We start from the raw sequence: 19,399 nt of genomic DNA, 5'->3' as shown, positions 1-19,399 counted from the left end.
CGCGGGGCGGAGGTGGTCCATTGCAGGAATGTGCTACCTGATGTGCGGGACTTCTTTCAGCGTGAGTTGGATAGGGCAAAGAAGGCAACGGCTGACCGGGCCCGAGAGAGGTTGAGACGGGAGAAGGCTGCAGCGGAGGGAAACTATCCCGGTGATGAAGAAGATGAGGAGGCTCAGGTGCAGCGTGCTATGGATCTATCGAGAGCGGAAGCAGAGTTCCGACGGGGGGTTGAACAGAGAGGAGGTGCATATGAGCGTGGAGGGGGTAGTGGTTCGGCGAGGGGGAATGTTATGCAGAGGATGTTTCGAAGGTCCACTTCGTAGAGGGAGAGTCCTGTGGTGGAGGACTATAACTTGGCAGCTGGTGGGAGAAGAGGAATGACGCAACCAAGGATTGATACATGCTCCTGGACGTAGAAGGGTAAGAACGCAAAGGAAGCTATTGGTAAAGCTTGGTCAAAGTTTTTCCATATTGCAGGAGTACCTGGAAGACAGGCTGACAGTTCATACTTTATCAGCGCGGTCAGGGAGACACAAAAGTGGGGTAAGTTTTCTTTCATTGCAATGATACATATGAGCTTACATTCTTGTATCTCATGATTTTCATATGGTTGCAGGTGAAGGTATCGCATCACCCACTGGACGGGATATTGATGGCAAGTACCTTGATCAGAATGAGCAAGACTTGAAGACGAGGTACGTAAAGTTTCAGAAAGACTAGCCCTTATTTGGCATCACGTTGATGTGTGATTCATGGACTGGTCCGACAAGGATGAGTGTCATCAACTTTTTGATATATTGCAATGGGGTCATGTGGTTCCATAAGTCTATTGATGCGACTAGAAGAATCTAAGATGCTGCATAAGTCCATAAACATGTTCCATTCACATTGTGTTTGTTTTGTCATGTCACTTACTAAACAATTTGTCTTCCATTGCAGGAGATTCGAAAGGTGGTGGAAGAGATTGGACCGGAGAATGTCGTACACGTAGTCACCGACAACGGCTCGAACTACAAAAAAGCATGCAAGCAACTACTAAGTGACGTGTATGACCACATAGCTTGGACACCTTGTCTAGCACACATCGTCAATTTGATGTTGAAGGATATAGCTCGAAGGCCTGAACATGGTGTTATCATCAAGCAGTGTAAGCGAATTTCAAATTGGTTACACAATCATGGTCAGTTGAATACAATGATGAGGAACGCAATCGGTGGTGAGTTGGTCAAGTGGAATGCTACTCGATTTGGAACCAACTACATGTTCCTAGAGAGCATCTATCGGAAACGTGATCGTTTCATGCAGTGGATGGCATCTACTGAGTTCCAACACAGCAAATGGGCGAATACCGAAGAAGGTAGATATACTCATGCAAGTTTTTCAAGTATGGAGTGGTGGGATGCATTGAAATATATCATCGACACGGTTCAACCAATATACAAGTTCCTTCGCTTCGCTGATCAGGACAAGAAGCCGAACATGTGCGAAGTCGTGATGGCCTACCAGACTATGAAACAGGAATTGCAGTCTTTCTTTGGAACAAATGTTTCCACACTGAAAGAGTATGTTGAGGTGGTGGACGAGAGGTTGCGTGACGTGTTCATAGGCACTTATGTGGGTCCAGGTAAGCACGTATATTCGTTTATTTTTAAACTCTATTGACATAATGCTTATTTGAAGTGATTTATATTTTGCAGCTGCTGTCCTAAATCCGAGTTATGCATATACGATGGATCCAACTCAACAAATGTTTCGTGGACTCAAAGATACATTTGATCGCATGACGGATCTCGAGGGCGCCGTCCAGGCATTGCAGGAGTTTGACGTGTTTCGGCAGAAAGTTGGCGAGTATAGCAGTGAAATGGCAATGCGGATGGCGATGGACCCAAAGACATCCCCATGTAAGAGTTATTCCATATGAAATTGTTATTTTCTCTATTCGAATATATTGCTTACATACTCGGTTGCACATGCAGCGTCCTGGTGGATGATGTTCGGATCAAGTACTCCAAAACTGCAGTACCTTGCCATGAGGCTTGTTTCACAATGTTGTTCGTCCAGTGGATGCGAGCGGAACTGGAGTACTTTTGCCTTGCTGCATACAAAGGTTCGCAATCGGTTGTCGTACAAGAAACTTAATAAGCTTGTCTATGTCAACTACAACCATCGTCTCCGACTTGAGGAGGTCTCCGGCCTACTGATGCGTGAAGAAGGTGATTTCATTGACCAGCTAGCCCATCTTCCTTTCTATGATGAGAATAATCCGGTGCGGGAATGGATGGAATATGGTAGATCTAATCGGGCTCCAGTTCTGGACGAGGATGATGATGATGACGGCGACATCCCTCTCCCGTCCCATATTGTCAGAGATCAAATAAACGTGTCAAATCTACGTGAGGCTACGGGGAATGATTCCAACAGCGATTGGGCACGTCAAAATATAGGTGACACTCACCTAGGGAAGAGAAAGTTGCAGAAGGGGCCTAAGAAGGGTGACTCGAAGCGTCGAAAAGGCAAACAAACAGCAAAACCAGTGAGCAGCGACACCGAGACTGATGATGGAGAAGGTGAGCGTAGTCCTCCGTATCAGGAGTCCGAGGATAGCAGCTCGGCCGATGATGGTGATGATGGTGACGGTGCTGATCCTGATGCCGGAGGTGATGGTAGTGGTGCTCACGCTGCTGCTGCTAGTAGTGGTGGTGCTCGTGGTGTTCGTTTCACAGGTATACATTGCACATATAAATAGACATATATTTCTGACTATAAGTATTGACTACTAATTATGAAATTTGGTTGATTGCAGGGGAGACTCAGTTTACACATGCTACTCAGGACACCGACCATGGAGTACCGCACTCGCAGAGAAGAACAGGTGGACCAACGGACTATGACAGTCCACAGCACTCTTCTTCCTCCTACAACGATTCCAGGCACTCTTTTCACTACCCCATTCCTGACATCAGCATGCAGCCACCGACGAGATGGGTGTACGAATGGGAAGACCCCATTTTTATATTATGTTAGTTCAGGAATGGCAGACAACATCGACGTAGACGGGCCAAACTTGGCAACACTACAAGGCTGAGCTGCTTATTACTATTGTATTTGTATGCATGATTATATTTTATTGCTTTGGTAGGGTCATTTACATTAAAATGTGCATAGCTAATGCCGAAATTTCCTTTTATTTCACACCGGGGATCCATTTTTTAAGCGTCGGAAAACTGCTCGAAACTACCGGTATACCGGTAAAACCGGCCGGTAAACCGGTATAACCGGCCGGTATACCGGTCGGGTTCAATTCCCCGGAGAAATTTGAATTCAAATCGGGTTTTGTCCGGTATTAACCGGTTACCGCTCCAACCGGTCCGGTAAACCGGAACCGGTGGCCGGCGGTTACCGGAAACCGGTTGGGAAAAAAAACCCTGGACGAGACGAGACGCGCACACGATGCATAAAAAATGTCGAGTCCACGGAATTTTGTTTTTTTTTTGAAATATTAGTCCACGGAATTTTGTTGCTGGCCCAGCCACTGCAATATACTCCTCCCCTTTCAAATCGTGGGTTTTGTTTGATTTTTTCAACACCTACTTTGATCTGTTTTTTACTAAAAAATATAATTAAATGGTTTTTCTAACAAACGACCTGCTTCAGGGGTGTTTGGATCCCTCGGGCTAAAATATAGTCCCGTCACATGGAATGTTTCGATGTTAGTTAAAATTATTAAATATAGTCTAATTATAAAGTTAATTACATAGATGAGAACTAAACGGCAAGATGAATTAATTTAGCCTAATTAATATATTATTAACAAATGTGATGATACAATAATCATTCGTTAATCATGGTTTTATTCCCCTCCGGCCTCCACAGGAGACTAGCACGCACGAAGATGGCACAGGAAGAGAAAGTCACTGCATCAAGGATGTGCAGCAGGAGCAAGAAATCCGTGGCCTACTTCGCCCACAACTCGGCACACCGGCTGCTCCCCGCGGCCGCCACCGGCAACAGCGAGTGCGTGCGAGATGCGGGACCTGGGCCGTGTTTGGTTGTGGGGTGAAAAGTTTTTCACCCTACTTTGACTACTAATTTAGAGTAGTAAACGAAGTCTAATTACAAAACCACCTCCACAACCCCCCGTGTAAATCGCGAGACGAATGTAATGAGGCCTTTGACCGCGCGATTAGAGGATGGTTACTGTAGCATCACTGTAGCAAATCATCAATTAATTACCGTCATTAGATTCGTCTCGAAAAGTTACACTTATCCCTGAAAAGGTTTTGCAAATAGAATTCATTTAATACTCCATACATACGAGATTTTCTTCTCGGAAAACGTGTTTGGATTTTACCAAACACGTCCCTGATGGTGCCGCCAGCGACGGCGTTGAACCTGCTGTGCGCTCCCCGCCGCCTCCTACGAGCTTCGGCCGCGCCGATGATCCACAACGGTAAGGTCACCTATGTAGAATTTTTGGAGTACGTTTAGTGTCATTTTCACTATTATTTATTTTATGCATGTATTTAATCTTTCTGAAATCACCATCAAAACAGAGAAAAATGTATGAAAATTTTACATGGTTATTCTATGGACGAATGGGTGATAAATCCATTTTTAGTGGATTTTTATGACCAACCTTTACAGGGTCAGGTATGGAACAAGAAAACAGATAGATCTGTACTTTTTATAGTGCAATATGGTAGCAAGAAATTGGTATATCAACGTGCATTAGTGCGCTATTACAACATAAGCTTGCAGATTAAATATCACAAATTCTGAAGATTAGTAAGCATATATTTTCCATTTAACAAGTTTTCACATGCATGCAACAAATCAAAGGTAAAACTGGACATTTTAGACATCAAGAACTAGTCAACTGTAGAGATCCAGCCAAGCCCATCTCAACAAATAAAAAAAAGAAAAGAAAAACTCGTCGCACTCGAGAGAGCGGGATGAGAGTCGCCTCCCCCAGCAGTTGAGTCACTGCGCGTGGGCCCCGCGATCGGTGGGGCCCTCTTAGCAGTGAGCCAACCACTTGGTACCAAAGTCACGCTTCCTGCCGAGCGAGCGAGAGGCCGCGGCGCTATTAAACACACACGCGCTCCCCTCACCCCCCTTGCTCTCCCTCAGTCCCTCCTCGTCCCCTTAGCTTCCTCCCCACCTTCCCCCCCTTCTCTCCCCCCTGCGGCAGCCGAACCCAGAAGAGAATCCCCAGCACTCCACCGTGCCGCAGGCCCTAAATCTCGTCGACTCGTACGACGCCGGCGCGGGCTACTTCCGCGTGCTCTACAGGGACGGCGACTCCGAGGAGGTCGACGCCGACGAGATGGGCCGGATGCCCGTCGGCCCCGCCCGCGCCGCAGCAGACGCCGCGGCGGGGAGGCGCCCGAAGAAGCGCCACGGCGGGGACGAGGAGCCGTCGCCGCCGTCCCCGCTGCCGGACCCGGACGCCGTGGTGCCGGCTGTCCCTGCCGCTGGCGAGTCGTCGCCGTCGGGTGGGGAGGCCGAGCCCGCCACGCCCGCGCAAGTGGTCCGGCGCGTCGGTGGCGCTCCGGCAGGTCGTCGCCGCGGCACTTTGCCAGGTGAGTGTGCAAAAAATTGTATCTTTCCCACCCCGCCGCCTCTCCGCCGCAGGTCCTCTTCCCCTCCCCTCCTGTCCTCTCTGCCGCCGCCGCAGATCCCCTCCTCTCCTCTCCGCCGCCGCTCTCGCTCTCCCTCTCCCGTCGCCGACCTCCTCGGCCGCAGTCCTTCCGCCTCCTCGCCGCCCATGACCCAGATCTAGAGTCAAGCCTCGCCGCCCATGCCCATTCCCGTGGATCCAGATCCAAAGCCCAAGCCCACCACGATCCGGACCCGGAATCCGCCTCGCCTCTTCCGCCCGCCGTAGGATCGCCGCCTCCCGATCCGGCGGCTGTGACGATCGATCCGTGGGATCGAGCCCACGGATCCGTGAGCTGGCATCGATCCGTGGGATCGAGCCCACGGATCCGTGAGCTGGCATGGCAACCTGTGTTTCAAATTTTCGTCTCGCGTCGCGTTCCCGCCCGCCTCCCGAACTCCCCCCCCTTCTCGATCCGACGGTCCATACCACGGATCATCCCATGAATCCCTTTCGATCCGACGGTTGTGAGCATCGATGCCACGGATCCGTGTTTTCGAATTTTAGTCTTCACCCCACACTCCTTCCGCCAGAGGTGCGCCGCCGCTCGCCGCCTCCGGATCGCTGCGCTGCCTATAAAATGGTCCTCCCTCCCCTGATCTACTGCTCCACGCATCTATCCACCACCCCTCAGAAGCACAGCAACCGCAAGCCATGGCCATCCCAGTAGAGATCGGTTCCCGCGCGGCTCTCTCCGCCCTCGTCTCTGTCCGCGGGATGGAGGAGGGGGTCCCAGTGGTGATCGCTGATGAGCTCCCCCGCATCGCCGACCTCATCCGTTTGCGCAACCGTCTGCTCGACAAGATCGACAACCTCCACTGGGATGTGGACGGCTTCCTGCTCCTCGACCCGCTCGTCCCCATCGCCCGCCTTCTCGGTGAGGCGGTTTCGGAGCTCCACGCCCTCCTTCGCGCCACCGTCCCCAACCACCTCCGCTTCAACATGATCGAGGAGGAGGCGGAGAAGCTCAGCAACACCGCCAACGCCATCCTCCTCGAGCTCGCGACTCTGGAAGAGGGGCACCACAGCTTCGTCCTCTACCAGCAGCCGCCCCACCTCCTCGTCAACATGGCGCACGCCCTCAACCACCTCTCTCAAATCCTGCTGCACCCGCCTGCGCCTACCCTCTGGTCCCTGCTCCACCTTCAGATTCGCGACACCAAACGGGATCTGGATGAGATCTATGAGAGGAGGCCCGTCCTCCTGGGGGTAGCTCCTGAGAGTGACAGTGAAGAGTGATGATGATGCCTAGATCAGTGGGCAATGCGTTGCGTTTTGGATCTTGTGGGTAGTAGTATTGAAGATGTGTAGAATCAGTCGGCAGCGCGTTGCGTTTTGGATCCTGTTGATATTACCCTAAGTAGAGCTATCGGTCATTTGGTTTCGCCTCAGTGGCTCAGTGTTATCTGATCTCTATATTTGTATGGATTTATCTCTACTAAAAACTTGATATATATACATATATTCCCTGTTCTGCACGTTCGAGTCTGTATATGCTGTCTAATAATCTCTTTGTATGTGCGAATGATGATGAATTGATGATGCATGATATTGTCTAGTTTGTGGGAACTTGAACGTGCAGGTATGCACTATACTTGCACATTAAGATTTTGTGGTCCTGTCTATTATTCTTTTGTAATTAGGCTACGCCGGTCACACATGATAAAGATATTTAATCTTCAAAGGCTTCATGTTGACATGATCATTTTGGCTATTTCAAGATTAAGACAATTTTGACATTCACACACATCATTATTACCAATGAGTAGTAGGAAAGCTAAGGTGACCAACGATTAGCTGCAGTTAAAGAGATTTTACATTTACCTGCATCATTATTTCATCCCAAGGAGTTTTTTGTGTCCTACACATCATTATTTGTGTGAAACTAAATTTCGCAACTCTTTCTGTGAGTAACTATTGAGTAACCTTCGGTTTGTTGTTTTCATATTCTTCATCTAAAAGCCTGTTATGTTTTGGTTTATTCCTTGAAGTATAGAACATGTTCAATTGTTTATCCGATTTGTCGCATCTGAATCTCGACTTTTAGTTGGGGGTACATTATGTTATCTGAAGCAGATGTAGTCTGTGACTGGTTAATGTATCCTTACAATACCTCATTTTGAAATAAATTGTCCTTTTTGATTCAGGTAGCTCTAACTTCACATAGGTAAGACCTGGGGGAAAGAATGTTTCTGCAGCTATAACTGACTCTGTACTAAAAATGGCAAACCCAATGCTTGAATTTTCATCTGGCATATGAATAACCAGTAGATGTTGGTTTGAAAATATCGGTTGCTGAGACTCCGGCAGCTCTGCATCGATGCTGACTTTTGCTCCCTGGTCTGGCGATTTGCGGTCACATATTTGTGCAGTATTAGATTTTAGGGTATATCGGAGAGGCTCTACCCTTCTGCCACTAACGCTTTAAACCTGTCATGCAATTAGAATTGTGCTAGCTGATTACAATTAAATTAACTACCTCGTACATCTATTATCTAATCTATCGCTCAACCTTCTTAAAACTGAATATTATGAATAAAACATTGTTTTGGTCAAAATATTCTTGATGTAATTATTTACTATGTTTTAGTTAAATATGTAGTATGTGGCCTTATTCAGATGGTTATCCTGAGTCCATGTCAAGTTCATGGTGATATTCAACTGAAGTTTGTTTTGGGTTTTTGGCCACTGTGATAGCTTGCTAGTTATGCTCCTAGATTGCTGATAACTGATGACGGTTGCCATGTTTTCACATGCCATTTATGTGTCTACATATCATACACCATTTCTGTCTGCCGATGCTTGTCTACATATATGATATATCCATCTTAACCATTGGGCATCGGCATCCGTTGCTTCTTTCCTCGCCATGTTCGCCTCTCCATGTTCACCTCCCCATTTTAGACGTTGCATATTTACGCTAATCAAGTGCTGTAGCTCAATTGATTCTCACACCTGTGCTTTCCTTGCTTCACAATTGGGTCCTATTTTTCCTGTTTTAGCAGTGTAATTGCCTCCATAGCAGTGGGGCAATTAGTATTACTGTCAGGGTACTCTATATTCTAAATAGATGAATGTGCTATACTATGCTTTATTACATGCACAAGGGCAAAGCTCATTAGGTATAGTTGCCTGTTTTCTAGGCTGCAGCAAAATCAATTTCTGTTGAATATGTTGATTAATTATATGCTTAGAAATTTATATTTAATCTAAACATTCAATTGTTGGTATGACGGCAGATCAAGCAAGTTTTGTAGCATCAAGATGCATTGGGGGCATTCTTCGGTTTCTAAGTGTTCTTTTCCTCACCTGATTGTAGCATTAGATAATCTTGTAGATTGGGCTTGTATTTCTTTTGAGAATTCCAGTGTTAATCCATGGTTGCTTGATTCAGTGCAACTTTGCAACCATTGAGTTATCATTTCCATCACCCAAAGCTTGACTGCATTTGTCTGAACTTTTAAGTGTTATCCTTTGATCTAGATATATTATGCTACTAAAGCTGGAAATTGATCATGCTTATTATCAAATCAAAAGAATGCTTTGTCTAACTCTGTTTATGCGCTGTTCAGCCATGCTGTGGTTGTATGCCCATGCTGCCAAACTGTTCCTGGTTGTGTTTAGCTGAGATTTCTCTGCCATAGCAGCTCCTAGGTACGCCATTGTTCACTTATGACTAGGATTTGCTTTCTTGATTGTGCAGAGAAGAGAAGATCATTGGTTCTATTTCATACTTCCTGAACTCAGTTTCTTAGTCCAACCAATTATTAGTCCACTTAATTAATGTATTTATATCATTATCTACCTGTACTCAAATCTGAATCTATTAGAATATTCTTAACGTATGGTTGCTCAACTTTGTCAATTGTATGTGTAACAGTACATGTTTGCAGTTCGCTCTGCAGTTTTGAGTGCTAAAGCTCAAGTCCCATTGCTGGTTTGGTTTTCCTGTGATGGTTGATTCTAATTATTTGAAAATATCACTCAGCATTAAGTAATCCATAGAAGTGATTGAAATTGGTTGTTGATTGGCCTGGCCTGCAGTTCGTTTATGTACGTAATCATGCACCAAATGTTTTGTCTTGTTCAAATGTTTGTTCTATCGTTTTAATTTGTGCTCTCTGATCATCAGCGGAGTCACTGATTTAATTGACTCATTGAATATATACTTCGGATGGATTGCTGGTCATGTAGTAGTGTTATCTTATCCCCTTTTCCATCTTTGGTATGCTGAAAAAAAACCTATATTGAGAATTGGTAGATAGAATGAAACAAAGAATTGACTAACCTATATTTGGAATTTAGTTCATCATGAACTGAACAGTTAGTAGTCTTGTATACTTTTTAACTTGTTATGAGTCTTCCCAGAAATGTAACTGTTTTTCTTTATTCTGAAATTTTGATGCCTCGTGACAGAGAGATAGAAACTGACAACAATAGTTCTAGTCCCTGGATCCTGCCAAGTTCATCTTTGACTATATAAATTAATGTGAAAAACCACCTTTATTTCATGAATCTCATGTACTTGATGTTTTGTGGCTTAGTCAAAAGCGTACTACCCATTTTGGTGCTTTCCCTGCAATATCCGTACTTTCCTTTGGATGCTGGAATTTCTTTCATTGGTGTTAGTGTTGTTACTGGTACTGTATCTTTGACAGCTAGATTTGTAAAATGAACTGATAGATTTGATCATGAGTGATAACTGCACCATTACACTTCTAAACCTTTTGCAGGTCACCAAAAGCTAATAATAATCTCAATGAACGTTTTTTTTTTGTTGCAAGGACAGGGAACCTGTCAATGCAAGAAGGCACAAGGAAATGTGTATGTGCATAGGACTAGGTGTTAGTTTAGTTCATAAGCAGGGTGGTATGTGTGTATCATATGTTCAAGTTAATTTGTAATTTAATTTACCTTGGAATAAGTGTCCCACAATAATTTTTCTTAAAATTTTTCTATTTTTCTCTTATTGTGTATCCTCGTGCTCGTGATTTTGTTATATGTTAGTCCACTCCTATCTTTCCTGCGCTGGACAGTGGACAGAGTAGTTGGGTTTCCTCGCAACATTTCCAAACAGTGACGGGGCAGGGGAAGCGGCGTCCAGGGAAGGAATGAATGGAGTGGGCCTAGAGGAGTGCGCCTCCCGCGTGGTGGGCCGCGTCAGGCTGATGCTGGTGCTGAGTGAATTTTCTATCTTTCGGTAGAACAAAAGTTAGTTATCTTCCAATATTTGAGATTTGTGCAGATAATTATAACCTTTGGATCTACATCTAAATCCTAGCCTCTCCTTTCCTCCCTCCCTTGCTCACGCCGCCACCACCCGTGCACTCGCCGCCTCCGCGTTGTTGGTATATTTTGAATATACAGTACTATTAGTTGATGGTCAAAGTGTCTTTGTTGGTGATCGTGTAACTGTCCAAAACGTCTATTATTTCGATACTGGAGTGAGTAACTATTAAGTGCACGTATTCATTGATCAATTTCTTGACAGTTTCAGTTCTCAAAATTTTTCTTGTTAGGTAAACTCCATTAGTTATTTGTGATGTGCATCTGAATCTTTTCCTTGATGCAGGCGTGCTGACAGGTCCTATCAAATAATGGTAAGCTACCGAATCACTACATGGTTGTATTACTGGATGATTAAATTAGGTGTATCTGCTTTTGCATTCACATGGACGCACATGTAATGCATTTTAGGATTTACTATCAGGGATCCTTGTGACATTGATTTTGATTTTAGTTCATTTCAACCCAAACAGAGTACGCTCTAACAAACTTGGTATGATATTCCATGATGTGTTGAGATGCATATTGAATCAGACATACATATCTAATTGGCTGAAACTAGTTGTGCACACAAGAGCTTTGGCACGTACAGGGAGCAGAATTTGGAGTATGCAGGAGCTGATAATGCACCACCTTCCTAACCGCCATCATCAACCTTGGTTGCTAAGATTCCAATTAGAATTCTCATCACGCTGCCTACCACAAAAGAGAATTGAAGGTAAAATATGGTGCATGATGGGCATTGGCGGATCCCGCGGCAAGTCTATTCCATTGCCCACGTTTAAAACAGAGGCACCGCGAAAGGCCGGGCGGTTGAGATGGCTATCCCGGCCCGGTAGCGTCGCGCTCCTAGCAGGTCGTGAGTTCGAATCTCATCAGAAGTGAATTTCAGACTGCTAGGAGAAAAAAAAACCCTTGCTGTGTTCGCCGCAAGGCTTGGCCCTCTCGGACATGGGCCAGAGTTCGCGGGGTTTCTCTACCCGGTTAGCCGGTTATGCTTACTCTTAATGAAAAAACGGTGGGGTCCGTTCCACACCCCCGATAGAGTTTTTTTAAAACAGAGGCACCGTTCGTTTCGGGGGAGAAATCCCCCCTGCTATCCCCCAATAGTACTTTGGTTGGTTTACTGCCGTACATCAGGCACAATCAACGGCACTGGAAGCTTCCGTGCCTGAGGTGGAAAAAATCCCACTCCCCACCCCCCAAAACGAACGCAGCCAGAGTACAAGATAGAGTTTGTAAAATCTTAGTGCACTTTGTTATTTCATTGACCTGCTTTACATTTGATAGACACTGCGATAAATAAAATAATCAGCAGGGCGACGTTTAGCCAATCTCTTGTGCTTGTGCAGGTTACCTACCGCATTTTTCCATCTTAGCGCAAAGCTTTATCAGTATATGCGTGTTCAAGACAGCCAAGCAAATTCTGGATGGGCAAAACCATTATTAAGAAACAGTAGATTGGTTTGGACGTTTGGTACAAATATAACATCTTAAACATGAACTGTTTGCCTACATAATTTTTAGTCCACGGACAAATTCTCTCAATTATCAAGCTAATGGAGCTAGTTGAAAATTAACAGTACTGACAGTAATCTCTTTCAGCTGAACATAATCAATATGCATGACATCCATGACAAATAGACTACATTTAATATTTCAGGTCTATAAATCTGCTACTATTATCTTTCAGGTGAGTACATTAAAAATGCATGTCTTTGCATTTGATCTCAAATAATCTTCTCTAATTGGGTCCCAGAAAATCCCGCATGCGTGTTTGCACTGGCTGTGATTTCATATTTCATATCAATCAAAAGAAGAGAAGAATGTAACAGCAAACCAATGTCATGCCAGTCTTTTCGCAGCATGGTGGCTTGTGTCCATTCTTTTCGCAGCATGGTGGTTGTGTTCCTAATTTATAAAGAACTACACGAAGCTACAAACTAGAACAGAGGAATAAGAAGAAAAAACAATTTGCATCAGGTGTGAACAGCAAATGCAGAGTAGGTTACTCACATATGATGTGTGCCAGTGTGGGTCCAAAAGACTTAAATATTTATGAAACAAAAAGAAATCTAGGAAAATTTCTTGGACACAAACACTCAAGCATGTGAATGCAAAAATCTCATTTACCTGTCGATGCAGTGCGATCATGTAAACATACAGCTGGTGACCATAGCAAGGGTTACAGGTAATGTCACACATGGACAATAGTTTATTTGGACCCAAAATCTTGTTAAAGATCTCGCGATGGCTCCCAAGTTCCGTCTTCATTCAGGATAAAGGATTCAAGTGTCGCATGCCTATCATCATATACTACATTTTGCGTAGATTTTACTTCAGATAGCAAATCTCATGCTTTCTCTATTCATTTACTGCTCTTCTCCTATTGTGGTCCATCCCTTTTATTTTTTAATCCAATCTTTATTTGACTAAATGTCGATGTGTTAGTTGAGCAATATCTTAGTTTGCAAATCCCATCTTTTGGACTTGGGCCTTTTAGGTCCTGCCACTTTATTGTTTTCCTGAATTTTTGTTCTTTTTAGGATTTTATTTACCTTGCATTTTTTTAGGATGACTGGTGGCATTCCTGTCATCGAGTTAATAACTATGGCATGTGTAAAAACATGGATTGTTGGTGGCTCATTATTGTTAGTGGCATGTTGTTCCCCCCTAAATGTTTTGATTTATCTTACAAATACTATTTGTCAGCAACTAATTTATTTTTATATTCTGTATGTACTCCCCATGAAGAAGAATGCCAGGTACCCACTGTATATTGGTTTTGTACCCACACTGTACATATCTACAAATCCAAGCAATGGCATTCAAGAATAATGACCAGGCAAGTAAACAGTACATGCTCTGCTTATATGTGTGTTGCTAACTATTTGCCTCCTAGGTAGATTTGTTGGTGGAGAGTGCTTCTGGAACAGACGAACACTACAACAGTGAAGGAGCGCACCGGTCGAAGTGAACAACTCCAAGCCAGAAACGAGGTTTCGTACAATAAATTGGATTCTCTCTCTGTATTCAATGTGTTCCATCAATGTACAGGGGTCGGGTATTTATAGGTGACAGCTCACCTACCACCCTCCGTTATTACACCGTAATGCCCCCTAACAACTATATTCCCGGAATATTCCCGGGGTACAACCGTATTTTTACATCATTTGGTTAATTACATCCGAGCCTCTTCTGCCCATTGGGCCCATTACAGCCCATTGGGCCCATTACAAGATTCCCTGCGCGGCTTTCGAAGTGCTTACTCTTCGATGCCTTCCCTTCCGGTCTTCGACTTCGCAGTCGGCGCCCTGGTCTTCGCCGTAGGCGCCTCGGTCTTCCCCTCTCTCCGCTTCTCTTCGTCTTCGCCTGTGACGAACCGGTCTTCGCCGTAGGCACCTCGGTCTTCGCCACTATTCGCTTCTCTTCGTCTTTGCCTGTGGCGAACCGGTCTTCGCCGTAGGTACCTCGGTCTTCGCCACTCTTCGCTTCTCTTCGTCTTCGCCTGTGGCAAACCGGTTTTCGCCGTAGGCGCCTCGGTCTTCGCCCGAAGCCTGAAACCCTTTGACTGCTCAGCTTGCCGAGCCGGGAGGAGACCTTGTCGTTCTATTAAAATTATGCGCGGGCCTTCGGTCGATGGCCGAAGGTGGTGCCCCCAACAGTAGCCCCTCGGAGTCGTTGCCCATCCTTGGAGGGGCGATGACTTCGACTTCTTTTCCCGAAGCGCCACCCTTCGGGCCTCGACCGATCGCTTCGCGGTCCGTCGAGGCCTGAGTCTTTTCAGTTCACCTGATAAGTAACAGACTAGACATCGAGGCGTATTAAATGCATTAAAGAGTTAATTAGAATTAACTTGACTTTTTTCTTTGACGCGTCGCGCGAGGTTTCCGGTGCGAAAATCCGACATTGCCCTTCCCCGCGCGATCCCTCCGCGAGAATTCTGGAGGGGTAAAACAGATTTTTCACGTCCCCCCTCCTATATAAGTGGGGGTGATCGGGCTGGGGATGGTACGCTTTCTTTGCTTTCGGGCGCCGAACTCTCTTGCTTCACTCTGCTTTTGTGGCTCTTCGTCTCAATTTTAGCTCCTCTCCCATCGTTTGCGCCACGGCGAACTCGCTTGGTCCTGCGATGGCTCCGAAGAAGAGCAAGTTTCCGCCTACCACCTTCTTCAGTCCGACGAAGATGACTCTGGTGATGCTTGGAGAAATGGAGAACCAAGGGGTACTGACTCCTAGCCTTGGACGTGTTCCACCGGAGACGGACACCTACGCGAAGCCAAGAGAAGACGAAGTGGTCGTCTTCAAGGACTTCTTTCCTGCTGGGCTTCGCTTCCCCCTCGATCCCGCTGTCGTCGACATCTTCGCTCGGTACGGCGTCTTCCTACACCACATGACCCCGAACTCTTTCACCCGCGTCAACCTTTTCATGTGGTTGTCGAAGACCTGCCACCTCGCCCCGACCCCGGAGAACTTCGCTGGGGTGATGCGGGTGCACTACCAGCCGAAGAGCATCTCCATTCGTGGCTCTGACGGTGTCTCAACGGAGATGGAGCCCCAGTACGGGTGCTACACCTTCGCCTTTCAACATACTGCTCCCAGCCCCGTTGGGGCGTCGAAGAATAAGTGGCCGGGTGAAAGCATCTAGGCCCCTAATTCGAGTTTTGGTAATTAATGACAACAGTTTGTGGATTAACGATTTCATTTGAGATAATGAGTATAGGTTGATCCACGGATGAAAGAGATTTGGTTGTGAACATGTGGAGTTTTGGAGATGATGAGCAAAGCTTGGGCTCAAGGCAAAGGTATAAAATAGGGGTTTTGTATTTTACCGGTCACAAGGTGTTTAGTGGATGAAAAGTGACCGGATTTGTTGGATAGATAGCCGTAGTATCAAGAGGGGTCGAGTACTCGTGCTTGACGGGTCGTTAGTGTCATTTTGCTCAAAATATCTAGGTGCATGCATGAGGGCTAACGACGTTTTGAAAAGATTTGAAAAAGATCAAGTTTGAGAGCTGACTACACAAACGCGGACAGTCCGCTCCATGGAGCGCGGACGGTCCGCACTCGTACCAGAGAGCATGTTTGGCTCTGGTGGAAATTAGAAGTGACTGGCGGACAGTCCGGCCCAGGTGGGCGGACGGTCCGCAGTTCTAACTCAATTTGTACCAGAGAGGGTGTTTTCTCTGGTTGAAGTTATGATCTGTGCGGCGGATGGTCCGTCCCTGGGGCGCGGACGGTCCGCCGGCTATTTGACAGTTTATACTAGAGACATTGTTGTCTCTGGTGGATTTCAAGGATAAACGGCGGACGGTCCGCCCCTAGGGCGCGGACGGTCCGCCGGCCTTTTTCAAAGTTGTACTAGAGACGATGTTGGTCTCTGGTGGTGTGGAAAACATAACTGCGGACGGTCCGCCCTTTGGGCGCGGACGGTCCGCCAGAGCTATAATGGCTAGTTCTGACACGCATTAAATGCACTCTGACTCACTGGTTTATAACTGCGGACGGTCCGGTTTTTGAACTGCGGACGGTCCGCGACTTCGCAGAAAAGAGTGTAACGGCTAGTTTTTTAAGGGATGTCTATATATACCCAATGCCCGGCCATTGGGTGCCTCTCTTGGCCATTTGGACTGCATACTTGACACTATAAAGTTAAGGCATCCCTCTCTCACACACACTTGCTTAGAGATTGCATTCTTGAGAGTATGAGGGCTTTCTAGTGCATTGCATCAATAGTTTGAGCTTTGTGGCACTAGGGAAACTTCAAGCAAGCGTCATCGACTTGTTACTCTTGGGAGTTGCCGCTCCCTAGACGGCTTGGAGAAGAGGATTTCGTGGAGCTCCTCCAAGGAGATTGTTGAGGAGCCCCGATTTCGGTTGTGAGAGGTCTTGTGCTCACCTCACCGGAGTGGTGAAGAGCAACTCTAGTGGAATCGAGGTGTGGAGCGGTTCTTTGATTCAAGCCGGCTCAAGATCAAGAGGTTCTTGATAGAGGAGCGGTTGATTCTTGGAATCCACCTCAACGTGGATTAGGGGTGACCGGCAAGTCATCGATACCACGGGATAAATTCTTGTGTCAAGCTTGGTTACTTCTCATGCTCACTTTAATTCTTGTTTTTACTTTGAGCAATTTACTTTACTAGAGCTTGATTTGTATCTTGTCACCCTAGGTTGCAAACCCATCTAGAGATAGTAATAGCATGACATAGGGCTTTTCTTTGTTACTAATTAAATTTCTCTAGTGTTGTTGGCTTTAGATTTTAAATCGCCTATTCACCCCCCTCTAGTCGGTGTTCTTGATCCTACAAATGGTATCAGAGCTAAGTACTCCATTAATTGCGGATTTAACCATCTTGGAGTAGAACAATGACTAGTGATAATGGGATTCATGTTGGGAAGCTACCGTTCTTTGATGGGAACAATTATGATTATTGGAAGACTAGGATATCGGCTCATCTCAAAGCAATGAGTAGAAAGCTATGGAGAGTAGTAAGTGATGGATATGTCATTTTGGACTCAACAAAATTGTCACCCCTAGATGAGGAAAATGAGATACTAAATGATCAAGGGGTTAATGTGCTCTTTAGTGCTCTTGATGTGACTGAATTTAATAGAGTCAAAAGCCTCACAAATGGAAATGACATATGGAAGAAGCTCATGGAAATTCATGAGGGCACATCAAGTGTGAAGGAGGCCAAGTTATATTTGCTTAAGCGAAATTTTAGTGAATTTACCATGAAGAAGGATGAGAGTATAGCCGAGATGTCCAACCGGCTAAATGACATTGTGAATGATCTCAAGGGACTTGGATTTGAGGTACCGGATGGGGATTTCAACCACAAGTTTCTTAGATGTCTTCCGGAAAGATATGACACAATTGTGACCTTACTTGTAAGGTCAAATGTGAAGACCACAACTCCCACACAAATATTGGGAGAAATTCTCACCCATGACATGTTCAAGAAATCTCAAGATGAAGCTCATGGTGGAGAAATTGATGTGAAAAAGAAAAGTGTGGCATTCAAAGCTCAAGATAGCAAAAATGAAGAAGAAAGTGGGTGCCAAGATGAAGAATCGGATGAGGAGATGGCTCTCTTTGTTAAGAGATTCAATAGAATGATGAGCAAGAAGAACTTTGGCAAGAGAGGTCAATCATCAAGAAAAAATCCTTTTGTGGACAAGATTTGCTTCCAATGTGGTGAAGTATGTCATATTATTGTCAATTGTCCAAACAAGAAAGATGACAAGAACAAGAAGGACAAGAAAAATGATGAAAAGAAGAAGAAGAAGTTAATCGAGAAGAAGAAGAATGGCGAAGCTTATTTTGTTGAATGGGATTCCGATGCAAGCTCCGATGATGATAATAATGATGACAAGCCATCCAATTGAGTTGCCGGGATCGCCATCAAGGAGGCTCCATCACTCTTCTCTACACCACATTGTCTTATGGCAAAAGGGTGGTGCAAAGGTACAACAAGATGGTGAACTTGGTGAACTTTCATATTATGATCTTGTTGAAATGCTCAATGATGCCGATGAATTCATGACAAAGAAAAAGGCTAAGTTAAAGGATTTGAAGTTGAAGTTTGCTTCTCTTCAAGATTCCTATGAGGAGCTAAAGACTTCTCATGAGAATCTCAAAGAAACACATGAGAAGCTTGAGGAAGCTCACAATACCTTGCTTAATCATGAAAGAAAAGCAACATTGACCATTGGTGTTAGTTGTGATTTAATTGATGATAAATCTTGTGGCTTTAGCTCTACTAGTTCTTTTTGCACCAAAATTGATAACCCATCTTGCAATGAATCTCTCATTGTGGAAAATAATTTGTTAAACAAAGAGATTACTTGCTTGACTAATGATTTGAGAAAGTGCTATGATAGTAGAGCCAAGTTTAATCATTGTTGGCCAAGCCAAAAGTTCACCTTGAACAAGCAAGGGTTTGGATACATTCCTAAGAAAGGGAAGAAGACTTTTGTGCAAACCAAAACTACTTTCGTGAAGAGTAGTGGTAAGCCATATTGTTAAAAATGAAAGAAGGTTGGTCATGTTGAGAAGAATTGCACCAATAAGAAAGTCATATCCTTTGATTCAAGTTACATTCTTATGAAAAATTCAAATGGTAATGTTAGTGCAAAATTTGTTGGGATACCTATAGATGGTGCTAAAAAGAATGCCATTTGGGTGCCAAAAGTCTTGGTCACTAACGTGGTCACTACCGTTCAAGGACCCATGAAAGTTTGGGTACCTAAAAGAGTTACTTCCTTTTTGTAGGTGAATTACATGTCCGGAGGAAGACATTGGGTGCTTGATAGTGGATGCACTCAACACATGACCGGAGATCCGATGATGTTTTCCTCTCTAGATGAGAATGTGGGTGGCTATAGTGACATCATCTTTGGTGACAATAGCCGGGGCAAAGTCAAGGGAGTTGGTACAATTCCTATCTCAA

The 19,399-nt window shown here is 45.1% G+C and overlaps 1 protein-coding gene across 2 annotated transcripts; it reads left to right on the top strand.

Annotated features, from left to right (window-relative positions):
* Positions 1 to 5,131: 5,131 nt before the first annotated feature.
* Positions 5,132 to 14,332, top strand: LOC120643460 (atherin-like). 2 transcript variants are annotated; one of them, XM_039919821.1, is made up of 2 exons: positions 5,132 to 5,583; positions 11,233 to 14,332. In XM_039919821.1, exons 1-2 carry the CDS (start codon positions 5,328 to 5,330, stop codon positions 11,256 to 11,258), a joined length of 282 nt encoding a protein of 93 aa, XP_039775755.1. In that variant the 5' UTR covers positions 5,132 to 5,327; the 3' UTR covers positions 11,259 to 14,332. The 2 variants fall into 2 exon arrangements, with proteins under 2 accessions (XP_039775755.1, XP_039775754.1); XM_039919820.1 differs by lacking the exon at positions 11,233 to 14,332 and adding an exon at positions 10,450 to 10,629.
* The last annotated feature ends 5,067 nt before the right edge of the window (positions 14,333 to 19,399 follow it).

This window comes from Panicum virgatum, chromosome 8K, assembly GCF_016808335.1.
Source record: "Panicum virgatum strain AP13 chromosome 8K, P.virgatum_v5, whole genome shotgun sequence".
Taxonomy (NCBI): domain Eukaryota; kingdom Viridiplantae; phylum Streptophyta; class Magnoliopsida; order Poales; family Poaceae; genus Panicum; species Panicum virgatum.
This window is presented reverse-complemented; position numbering and strand designations above follow the sequence as displayed.

Coding starts and splice junctions, on each gene's coding strand:
- LOC120643460 (XM_039919820.1), top strand. CDS start 5,328: ATGGGCCGGATGCCCGTCGGCCCCGCCCGCGCCGCAGCAGACGCCGCG. Junction 5,584..10,449: donor TCGCCGCGGCACTTTGCCAG/GTGAGTGTGCAA, acceptor TTGCAAGGACAG/GGAACCTGTCAATGCAAGAA.